Source organism: Podospora anserina, chromosome 1 (assembly GCF_000226545.1).
Source record: "Podospora anserina S mat+ genomic DNA chromosome 1, supercontig 4".
NCBI classification, from domain to species: Eukaryota; Fungi; Ascomycota; class Sordariomycetes; order Sordariales; family Podosporaceae; genus Podospora; species Podospora anserina.
The window spans coordinates 1,711,820-1,723,477 of record NW_001914853.1 but is presented as its reverse complement, the minus strand read 5'-3'; the positions used below and the strand labels follow the sequence as shown (position 1 = coordinate 1,723,477).

Genomic DNA, 11,658 nt, shown 5'->3' with positions numbered 1-11,658 from the left:
CTCTTATTCTCCCCCTCAACAACCCCACGCATATACAGAGGTTGGAGGGTACACGAATATGTATATAAATAATACAAGCCAGGTCCCCCTCCCCCTCTCCCTCAATCACCACCACACTACTGGGCCAGACCAAACCACCTCCATCCAGAAATCCCCTTCAATATTTCAAAACAAAAAAATAAAAACGTCCGTCCCTCCCTTTGTGAACCAAACTCTCCCCTATTCCAACTTCCAACTGGGTATAAATGTATGCTTTCTCTCCTTCCCTACCCCTTAAACAAAATAAAACAAAAGCGCCACTCCCAACAAGAATAAAAATCCGTAAAATGTGCAAATATGTTTCCATGGTAAATGTACAATAATTCCTACACAGCCTTATTCAAGCCGGTATTAGAAGTTAACAAGTTGCAAGGAAATGCCTGACGGAAAAGTTCGCGGATAGCGATGTGTGATGTGGATGTTCATAATGACGACTGCGACATTCGTCAGTCGAAAAAAAGAAGGAAGCGCCGTCTATGCGGGATATCATGATAAAAAACGACAACGCTAGGAAATAATCATGCGTTTGTGTGTGTGTATGTGTGTGTGTGTGTGTGTGTGTGTGCCCGCTCACATCATCCCCAAATAGGGGCGTTGCGATAGGCGGGCGAGTTGTAGCTATGCAACACTCGGTAGGGGGGTTTTGGTCCATACGAGTTTTGCAAGCTCATGCTGCGCTTGCGATAATGTCCTCGTGGCACCTGGGGGTAAGATGCATCCTGGTACCACTGCCCAGCCGAGGCATCAAGCTGACTCCGGCTCCAGGTGCTGGCCGGGGTGTGTTGCTGTTGCGCATAGCGCGGTTCATACACTGGCTTGGAGGTTGCTGTGTAGCCATTGGACATGGAGGGAGGATGTCCAGCTTGTGGCCGTCTTGCGAACTGGTTCCACTCATCGTGACTGGCCCGGTGCCTCAAGGGCTGCTGCTGCTGACTTGACCGCATCTGCCATGGCTGAGCACTGCTAGGGCGCTTGATGACATCCTCTTCGTGCTCCTGGACTGAGCTGAGTGAGCCCCGCCTGCTGCCACCATTCATCGATGTGTATGAAGGCTGGCGGGAAAGTCCGCCGTACTCAGACTGAACTTCCCAGGCGGAGGGCCTGTTGCTCGACTGACGGAATGCTGAAAGGCGGCGGGGATCCATTGTGGGTGCAGCAGAGGGCAGAGCCGCGTCCGGAATCATTCCTTGCTGGTATGATGGGTAGCTGCGAATACTCTCCCTGCTGGGCTTCCTCGAGAGGGATTGAGCAGCAGGATAGCTCTGAATGCTCTCGCGGCTGGCCGTGCGGTGAAGACTCGAGTTGGATGACTGTGATCGTAAGGGCGGTGGCACGCGAAGGGACATCTGGCGCCTCGTCGCCATACTAACCGGAGGTGGTGTGTTGGTCTTGCTGCTCATGGACATCGCCTTGGCGAGTGGGCTAGGAAGCAAGGGTGATGGAAGCGAAGCAAGCAGTTCGGTGTGCGCGATGGCATACCTCGTATCCTCCTGGTCCTCGTCTGGGGGCGAGTAGATGACTGCACGACCACCCACCAGAGCATCAAGTGTCGCTTCGTGAGAGTGCCTAGGCGAGCTGTTGGCAAATTCAGAAACAAGCCGTGGCCTGCCATCCACGCTCCTTCGGTTCTCCAAACTCTGCCGAGCTGCTACAGGCTTCCGCACGATGGGCTTCTTCGGCATAACTTGCGAGGCGACGTGCGCAATGTGCGTGGGCACAGAGTGCATGGTTTGCCTCCACGAACTCTCCTTTGCGCTGTGCTCTGCTCCTGATTCAGCAGTAGCAGGAGGCTTCTGAGCCGTGTGAAGGGCATCGAGACTAGCCTCCATGCTTCCAACACTGAAAATGGTCTTCAGAGTATCCAAACTGGCTCGAGGCCTCAGTGCCAGCCTCTTGGTCGTTATGGGAAACCTGCCATTGTGCTCCTGAAGCTTGCTTTCCACCTCTCTCGGTATCGACGGAATGGCGTTCTGCTCAACAGCATGTGTCGCATGGGCTTCCAGTGGGCCAGCTGCAGAGCGGCGAGCACTGCTTAGGAGTCTCTGGAGTCTGTTGGGTTTCTGAGGCTTGGTCCCAATGCTCAAGGTAGATTTGTCAGACTTTGACGATTTGGCACTGACAGGAGTGGGGACAGATTCGGGAGACGCTGGTCCGCGATCACGAGATCGGAGGTTCTTGATTGGAGTCAGAGAAAGCGGCGCCCTAGAGTTTCCCGCTCTGTTGAGGCTACTCTCCGGAGCTAGGTTGCTGGTGGAGCGGCTCGATTGTCTGGCAGACCTTGGGTTGGGCGACGGACCCGGGCTCTCGCGGCGAGCATCTTTCGGAGGTACTGGAGGAGGCGGTGCTTCTCTCGGTGGTGCTATGACATAGGCCGGCACAATCTGCTCCCGCTCATTGGATCTGACTGAGCTGCTCCGGCGGTTTGCTTCCGACCGGCCCTCAAGCGAGCGCATGCTCTCCTTCTTAGAAGGTTGATCCTTCGCCTTGAAGGAGCGGAGAGAAACATTTGAGCTATAGCCGGAATCGGCTTTTGTCAATGGCTTGTGCGGGGATTCGGGGGAGGGGCTCGTCGTCGAGATGAATCCGCTGTCGCTTCTGGACAGAGCCTTGGTCGGAGTGACTTGAGATGGCTTTGCACTGGGATCCAGACGAACATCCAGAATTTCGGCAGCTGCAATCTCCGACAGAACATCATCCTCGAACAATGAATCCTCCTGGGCGGTATGCTTGGATGTGGTCTGCAGTCGCGGGCTTGTCGGAGGAGATAAACGGATAGAGAGCGGGCTGATGTTGACCTCCTTCAAGTATTGTCGAGTGCTCGTGACAGAGACGCCGTCAGAGACAACGCTTGTCTGCTGGCTTACAACGGTGGTGGTGGTGGTGGTGGTGTGACTGAGCCCCGCAGCATCTGGCTGTTGTGTAGGTGGTAGTGCAGCGGTAGTCGGGTTTGTCGTGCTGCTCTGGTCCGAAGCTGCCGTGTTGGCAAAGTAGTCATCATCTCCCCCCAACTTGAACCGACTTCCACCTTTTCTCTCCACCTCCGGACTCGAAGGGCTGGCGGGCCCGTTCGTGATACGCAAAGAACCCAACTTATAACCACCAATTGACTGATAATCTTCCTCGCGCGGCGTTACCGCTCTGGGAATCGACTCGATATCATCAATCCGAGGCGGCATAGAAACGATTCCATCTCGGTACGAGTCGAAAGACGGTTGCCTGGACAAACTTGGGGTAGGAGGGTGACTATATCGTGGATTGAATCTCGGTTGTCCGGGAACGCTGCGCATCGAATTTGCTCGGGTAGCGACGCCTGGCGTTTGGATGATGGATCTTCGTCGAACAGGCATATAGAGCGAGACTTCCGAGTTGGCACGGGTGACCGAGGTGCTCGGAGGGTTCGTCGGATTGGAGCTCTTCCACGTGGTCTCGGTGACAACCGTCATCCGATTCTCTGACATGGTCGTCGCATGTTCAAGCCCTGGTTCTTCGACGAGATTCAACAAACGCTTAGCCTCATATGACGTCAAGTTATAGTTCCAAGATGTCCGGCTTCTAGGTTCGGATGACCACCTGTGCAGACAGATGTTAGCAAGACTTTCAAGACCCAGCAATCGCCACAGACACAGAACGTACTCCTCAGGCTCAGGCGGCCCATAGTATGCGACTGCCGACTCATACGTCAACGAGTTGGCCCTGTTCATCAGATCCACCATCCTCGATCCCGACCCAATACTATCCCGATGGTCAGCGTCAGGCACAACTTGGGTTGACCTCACGCGGAACAGGCTTCTTCGTTTGGATTCCTGTTGCAGAGCTGGGACTGATGTGAACGAGGCACTGCGGCCGTTGCGTGTCTGGGCAGTGTCGGCCTGGTCAAAAACCGATGAGGTTGGGGTAGAAACCGGCGAGGGAGAAGACAATGGAGGATCTGGCAGTGGGCGGTTGGAGTATCTCTTGGGGTTATTTGAGGAGCCGCTGGGGCTCAACAGACCGGCTGTGGCATGATTGTTGGTTTTTGGCTTGGACAGCTTCTGGGAATACCTCCGGGCTGTCTCAGTGGACTGGGCGTTTCCCATGGTGCCAGGAGTGGGCTATGGGGCAGTAGCCCACCGAGGGTCGACGGCAAGAGTGTTGCTATGCGGATATTGCGGGTGCCATGCCGTTCCAATGCTGCGTGGTCCAGGAGTGATGTGCCGCGGTGAGGTTCTCGGGGGTTATGGGACAGCAATCAAGTCAAGACACGGGGCGAGAGCAGCCGGCTGTCGGCTGGGAATAATTCGGAAACGGGGGGTGGTGGGTGGGAAGGAAAGGAAAAAGCTGAACTGAAAGAAATGGAGTTGAACAGCCACACAAATGGGCCCAGCAGAAACCAGCCTGCCCTGGCTCAAAGGATGGCGTGTTTCCTGGGATTTGTTTGGCCTCTCGCTCTGGCACTGGCGAGGCTGGAAGAATCCGAGACGTATAGTAGACGTCGAAACACGACTGGAAGAAGGCAAGAAGATGGGAGCAAGACAAGAGAGAGGGACTGGATGGGGGGCCCGGAGGGGCGCGCGCGGTTGCTTTGTAGATGTAACAAGTCTTGGTTGTTACATGAGGTGCATGCGCCTGAGCCAGGGAACCCCCCTTCCCTTCTGTTCAGGGAGCACAGGAGCAAGAAAGTGGGGCTGCCCAGAGTGGGACGTGCGCCAGCTCCATCGTTGAAGAGATCAAGTGAGACCAGAACAAACACCGTCTGATCCCTGCCTCCAGCTTGGAGCCTACAGCCCGGCCTACAGAACGTGTCTCTTCCTGCACCCGCCAACCTCCCTCCTGCTTCGGTCCGGCTGCGCGGTGAGAAAGGGCATGTTCAAGTCTGTCGTATAGTTGACAGATGGCGATGGATGGCAGGGTGCAGCGGTTTCGCAGCTCCAGATTCAGTGGCCGCATCTTTGGTTCCCTTGCACCTGTTCCTGCTACCACCATAAAGCCTGATTTGTCCCTTGCAATGATACACGACGTACCAAACAAGACGGGTGGCCGGACAGCCAATGAGTCGAACAACATAATTTATTCTCTCTTGCTCTCTTGCTCTACAATATCTACATACCATGAAGACCAGGCCTGAACAGACCAAGATCAGGACTCGGTGAAGCGGGGTCCTTCAGTGTTGGCGATATCTGTTTCAGATGGGAGAGCTCCGGAAATCCACACCTCGTGCCGTCTTTACATGTCTCAATTGGGCACTGTTGAGGACCTTATCCCAGTGAGCTTGCCCCAAAATGGCTTCGACGTCTGGCTCCGGTCAGTTGGCCAATTCCCGCTATATCACCGGCCATCTCACAAAATTGCAGCGCAATTTTATATGGCGAGATATCTTGGCACGAGGTGAGTACAGCCTTGGAGCCTTGTCAAAGCTGATAGTCACCCAGCAAGTGTCCTATCATGTCGCAGCAGCGACGAAATCTCTGGGTTTTCTGGAATTTCCATGATGCAAAGCAACTGTTGATCGTGTCTGTGAAAACCCGGAAGCTCGGCTCTAGGGAGACTTCAGTGGTTGAACGACCAGCCAAGGCCACAATGCCACGCAATTTCAAGATGTGATCTCCGAGTTCTCGATCCCGCTGATTTTCTCTCTTCTTCATCAAACCCCCCCCCCCCACCCCCGCAAGCCCGCAAGTGGGGGGGTAATCTTCTGAGCCTCCCTGTTCGGGATGTAACCCTGTGCGCGAAACGTCATCAGCCTGGAGGAGCAGCAACACCCGAGCGCGTCTCTTGGACATCGTGGACATTTTCCAGAGTTCAGGACTTGCGCGCGTTTCGATGCCCAGATTGGCGTCACAACTGCCGCCTCCGGCAACGCCATCTGCACTTCTGATTCGGGCAGAGAGGTACCATCTCCGGGAATTCCCAACGCACTCCCGAGATTCTTCGTGTCCGAGAATGTCCCACACCCGGGGTCGGTCCTCGGCCAAGCCAAGACCGATCAATCGGTGTGTGGTAGGTGTTTCTCTCTCACCGTCGACAGGTTGTTTGCTTTTTGTTGACTTTGACCCTACATCGACACGACAACCAAATGTTTTGCACAACTGTCGAGCAGAAAAGCGGTAAAAAATGGCGGGGACATGCAACAGCTATCAAAAGGAAGAGTCTGCATGAAGTCAAAGAGGAATAGCATGAGGGGTTGGAGGACCCCTTCGACACGTGGTGAGACATGGAGCGCCAATTCACCAAGAAAACTCTTATTTTCTCACGCTACTGCTGATTGCTGGCAGGAGGAATGCAGTCTTTTCAGAGTCGAGACCCGCTTTGACGCCCGTCGAGACACACCTGCGTCGTCGTCGGGTCGGATGCTGTCGAGGATCATGGTTTGACAGCATGAAGGTGAAGTTTGCAAAGAAAACACCCACCCACCAAATCGGGCCTCTCACCACCATCTTCAACACCCCTGTCTCTGCAGGATGCCCCCCGCCATTCAATGGCGGCTCAGCGCGAAGAAAAGCACAGCACAGGGCAGGTTCGGATGTCGACGCCAACACCGATTCTGACATCATCTTTTTTCCAGTGATCCGACCAAGGATTCGGTGCATGCACCCCACTCCCATCAAATAGCCAGGATTTTCTTCTCTTCCAGCAACCTGTTTTGTTCCACTTAATGAAGGGAAGTATATCACGATATATCACGACTCGAATCCTGTCCGTTGGCTGTATTACTCGATCGGTATTCAGTCAAATCCGGGCAACGGAACCAGCCCGGTAAGAATGCATGAATTGCTTGGTGCTCGGAAGGCTCACCGGCAAAATGGCACCCTGAAACCAAGGGACGGGCAGCAAAGAGGACACAATGGCAGAAGCAGAGCATCATCAGCCCGTCAATATTAGCCATTTCGATATTCACCGTGCAGTTGATTCATAGGATGAACCCAACTCTTGTGTCCTGATGAACTGCCGGGTCGTGTCACTGTGATCCCTTCGGTTTCTGCCTGCAGTCAAACAGGGTCCTTGCTTCAGCAGCCTCCACCAACCACCTCCCTTTTTCTGTACGGAGATATCTTCCGTACCGTTCATCTCTCCCTCTCCTTGCCGCGTCTAATCGCTTTGACAATATTTTTTATTTTTTTTGGCGCGAGGTTGATCAGACGACAAACCTCACTGCCGCCGTTGAAACAAAAAGGAGGTCCAAACTCCATACCCAAGCCCCCTGAAACAACTTCATCGACACGACAGACTATTTCGGCAGTCGGGCACGCTACACCACATCATTGAGATTCTAGAATCTTTTTTGGTTATTCTTAGCGATTTTTTTTTTGATTTTTTTGATTTTTTTGACACTTTGACGTCTCTTGGAACCCCACCGGCAATAGACTTGAGGGGCAAGGCAAGCCTCATGATCTGGTGTCGTGCATCGCCGGGTTTGGTAGCTGAAACGTGGGTGTTGAGATCCCCTTGATTGATCTGACGGAGGGAAAAAAGTCTGGGGAGCCCTGACAGGCTGAAAGGCTTGCTTTGGGAAAGATCTTGGGTTTGTTTTGAGGGGGTGGTGAGCCCCTGGTGTGTTTACTGCTCTGGCTGTATTGTTAGCTTAATGGTTCGAGGTTGGGGGATACAGAATAAGTTATGTGAAGCTGGATGAGAAACTGAGTATCTGTGCCGAGAGCTATTTGCCTAACATGAGCTTTCATTGAGCTTAGTCTCAGGGGAAATGGGCAATGCTCTGAGAAAGGAGCTCTTGCTTTGTAGAATGTCGTTCTGCCAAATGAGCCTCAGTAGAATATTAACACATTAAAAGGCCCAAGACATACCTCTTTCCATGTCACTCCCATAGCATCACACAAAACACCATCCCAAAAACAAACCACCTAGTGTAAGCATCTGTGTATAACTTCACAGACTCAATCGATTAAAAACTACCTAAAAACTCAAGGTACCGTGTATTCCAAAACAAACAACGGGGTAAGGGGGGTTTAACACCTCTTCGCCGCCGTCAGAATAATACAAAAACAAACATTTGTAATATCTCAAGAAGTGAAACCCCTTTCTCTCTTTTCCTTTAAACAATAATGTCAATCTTTCTTGAACCCCTTCCTTGCACTTTTCACTCCCCGTTTCCCTGATTTTCCTTATCTTTTTCTCAAACTCCATCCAAAAAAAATCACCAAACATACTCCTTTCTTAACCCCCCTTGAAAATTCCACCAAACTGAAAAGATTCCTCCCTCAAAAAAGCCCCCCCCCCCCTGTGATAAGAATACTCAAAACATCCGGAAAAGAAATGCTCTCAAGAATTAAAGAACATAATCCCTCACGCCCCTAAACCTCGCCCTAACTGTCGCCGTCGCCGTCGCCGTAGCCGTGACATCCGTCTCTGCCGTGGCAGTTACCTTATCCGTAGCGGTAGCGGTAACGACAACAATGACTGGGTCGTTTTGGCCTTGTCTCTTCTCTACCCTGCCGCCATCGTCTTCCTGCCCATTGACATTATCGACCCGCCGGTTGTTAGGGGATGCGATAAATGCCCCTTCTTCTTCGCCGCCGTTGGGGATGAATTCACTGCCGAAGAGGGACTCAGACGTAGTGGAATCATCCGAGGTGATGGTGCCTTCATCTCCGCCGCCGTTGGGAATAAACTCGTTACCGAATTCAGAGCCCGTCTCGACGCGGGAGTCGGAAGTGAGACCATCTCCAGAAAATACAATGCCCTCTTCACCGCCCCCGGGAACAAACTCTGCTCCAAAGTCGGATTCTCCCCCGGTTCTCGCTCCAAAACCAGTGCCTTCTTCCTCTCCGCCCCCCGGGACGAATTCACCCCCAAAGTCTGACTCGACGTTATTGGTGTTGTCGTTGTTGGTATTGATGTTGACAACAGGAGTGTCGGGATCTACAACGATCCCTCCTGCCACGCCAGATCCCTTGCCCTTTCCTACGATGGAGGGAGTGGCAGAGGCGGATGAGATGGCTCTAGCTGGGGCCACAGTGGTGGGAGCTTCTGCTACGATGCCGCCTGCTGCTCCGCCTTGTTGGCGGGCTGGTCGGGCGGTGGATGAGGATGATGAGGAGGCAACTGATCTGACGGGCATGCTGATTCCTTGTTGTTGTTGGGCGGGGATGGTGAAGCGGCCGGACGTACCGCCGAGACCGAGTGGTACTCTTGCTGGTGGTGTTGTTGAACTGGATGTGGCTGAAGAGCGTGAGCTAACTCTGCCTTGGGAAACAGAAATGGACGCTTGGCCTGGTGCTCCGGCTCCAGCTCGCACAGGAGTCACAGAGCTTGAAGTGCTGAAGCTGGGAGAACCAGCCGGTCCTCCAGCACCAACGTTCACCGAAGCAGAAACCGGCAAAGCGCCCACTCCGACATCAATCGAAGCGGACACAGGTCCGACTCCAATAGCTTGTCCACTCAATGGCAGTCTCCCTGCTGCTGCCGCCCTCGAAGCCGAAGCCGAAGCCGAAGCCGAAGCTGAAGAGGCGGACGCGGCCCTTGCCGAACTCTCTGCTCTCAGAGCACTGAAAACCGCCGCAGCCGTAATCACATCATTGCCCCCTATCCCAGCTGCGCTCAAGAAACTCGCCCTGCTTGCACTGCTCACACTCGCCACAGAAGCGACGCTCGCCCTGCTCGCGCTCGCAAGTGACGCACTGCGCACACTGGCACTGCTTGCGCTTCTCTGACTGGCAAACACTGACGCTGCCGTGATAACCACTGGTACGGTGGTGCCAGAGATGGAAACCATGACGCTTCCTGTTGTTGTAGCAGAAACAATACCCACGCTTGTGCCAGAGACGTCAATCTCGACGATGATGGCCTCGCCTTGTTGACGTCCAGCTTGGGCCTGCGAGACGGCGGCGGAGGCTTGACGGGCGGCGCCATTGACTGTGAGGTCGACAGTTGTTGTGCGAGTGGTGGTGAAATCTACTAGTGTTGTGCGGGTTGAGGTTGTGGTGGTGGAGGAGGAGAGGATGGAAACGCGGAAGATGGAGACAGTGGAGGTGGAGGTGATGGTGTTGGTTGTTGAGGTGGTCTGGATCATGTGTTAGTTTCACAGGCGAAAAAGAGGGGGCTCAGGGGGCGTTCAGGGGGGACATACCGCGGAAGTTGTGGTGGTGGTGCTGGATGTGCCGGTTGTAGTTGTCGACGAGGTGGATGTGGAAATGGTTGTCGTAGTGGAGCTGGATGTGCTAGTTGTTGCGGTCAGGGAGGTCGAGGTGCCGGTTGTGGTTGTGCTGGCTGAAGTGATGGTTGTTGAGATGGTGGAGGTGCCAGTTGTGGTTGTGCTAGGCACGGTGGTGGTTGTTGAGGTCGTCGCCGTGCCAGTGGTTGTTGTGCTGGATGTGCTGGTGGCGGTCGTCGACGTCGTTGCGGTGCCGGTAGTTGTGGTGCTGGATGTGCTGATGACCGTTGTTGATGTCGACAATGTGGACGTCGTCCGCGTGGTGGATGTCTCCGTTGTGGTGCTGCTTGTGGAGATGATAGTCACTCTGAAGACGGAGACGGAGCTGGAGCTGGTGCTTGTTGTTGTTGTCGTCGTCGTCGACGTACCCGTGGTAGTGGTGCTCGCTTGGGTGAGGGTAGTCGACGTGGTTGACGTGCCAGTGGTAGTGGTGCTAGTTGTGCTTGTCGTCGTCGTCGAAGTTGTCGCCGTGTTTGTCGTCGTGGAAGTCTGCGTGCTGGTGGTGGTTGTGGACGTCGTGGCGGTGCCAGTGGTAGTTGTGCTGCTTGTACTGGTGGCAGTCGTGGACGTTGTGGTGGAGAAGGTGGACGTGGTGCTTGTTGTGCTTCTTGCCGTGGTGGACGTCGTGGTGGAAAAGGTGGACGTGGTGCTGGTTGTTGAGACGCTGGTGGAAGTGCTACCGCTGATGGTGACTCTGATGACGGTAGCGGAGGACGTGGTGGTTTCTGTGGTGGTCGTCGAGCTGGTTGACGTGTTCGTAGTGGTTGTGCTCGTAGTTGCCGTGCCAGTGGTGGTGGTACTGCTGGTGGATGTCCCCGTTGTTGTGGTGCTGGCCGAGGTGAGCGTGGTTGAAATCGTCGTTGTGCCCGTGGTTGTTGTGCTGGCCTGGGTGGTGGTGGTCGAGGGGGTTGATGTGCCAGTGGTCGTCGTACTGCTTGTGCTCGTTGCCGTGGTTGTTGTGGAGACGGTCGATGTGGTGCTCGTCGTGGAGAGGGTTGTTGACGTGCTGCTAGTTGTTGCGATGGTAACCCTGATGACCGTTGCCGAGGAGGTGGTGGTTGACGTGGTTGTCTGGTGGATGTGGAAGTGGTTTGGCTGAGCGAGGTGGACGTAGACGTTGTTGTCGTCGTAGTGCTAGATGTTGCCGTCCCGGTGGTGGTGGTGCTGCTTGTTGACGTGGTTTGGCTCGTGGATGTGGTGGTTGTGGTGGTGCTTGACGTCGCCGTGGCCGGTAGTCGTAGTGCTGCTCGTTGTGGTGGTTCGACTGACAGAGGTGGACGTGGAGGTGGTGGTTGTCGTGGTACTGGAAGTCGACGTCCCTGTCGTCGTCGTGCTACTTGTCGAGGTGCCGGTAGTTGTCGTACTGGTTGTCGATGTCCCCGTCGTCGTCGTGCTGCTCGTTGATACCGAAGTTGTCGTGGTTGTAGTACTGCTTGTTGACGTGCCGGTGGTGGTAGTGGAAGTTGTCTCGGTGC

At 54.3% G+C, this 11,658-nt stretch overlaps 3 protein-coding genes across 3 annotated transcripts; 1 reads left to right on the top strand and 2 right to left on the bottom strand.

The window, feature by feature from the left end:
• Window positions 1-614: 614 nt before the first annotated feature.
• PODANS_1_18980 (uncharacterized protein) lies at window positions 615-4,115 on the bottom strand (the record flags this gene model as incomplete). The annotated part of the gene is made up of 1 exon (XM_001907326.1): window positions 615-4,115. One exon carries the CDS (start codon window positions 4,113-4,115, stop codon window positions 615-617), a length of 3,501 nt encoding a protein of 1,166 aa, XP_001907361.1.
• A 4,184-nt stretch (window positions 4,116-8,299) lies between these two features.
• Window positions 8,300-10,042, bottom strand: PODANS_1_18978 (uncharacterized protein; the record flags this gene model as incomplete). The annotated part of the gene is made up of 1 exon (XM_001907325.1): window positions 8,300-10,042. One exon carries the CDS (start codon window positions 10,040-10,042, stop codon window positions 8,300-8,302), a length of 1,743 nt encoding a protein of 580 aa, XP_001907360.1.
• A 121-nt stretch (window positions 10,043-10,163) lies between these two features.
• PODANS_1_18975 (uncharacterized protein) lies at window positions 10,164-11,282 on the top strand (the record flags this gene model as incomplete). The annotated part of the gene is made up of 1 exon (XM_001907324.1): window positions 10,164-11,282. The coding sequence occupies one exon, from the start codon at window positions 10,164-10,166 to the stop codon at window positions 11,280-11,282; it is 1,119 nt and encodes a 372-aa protein (XP_001907359.1).
• Window positions 11,283-11,658: the final 376 nt, after the last annotated feature.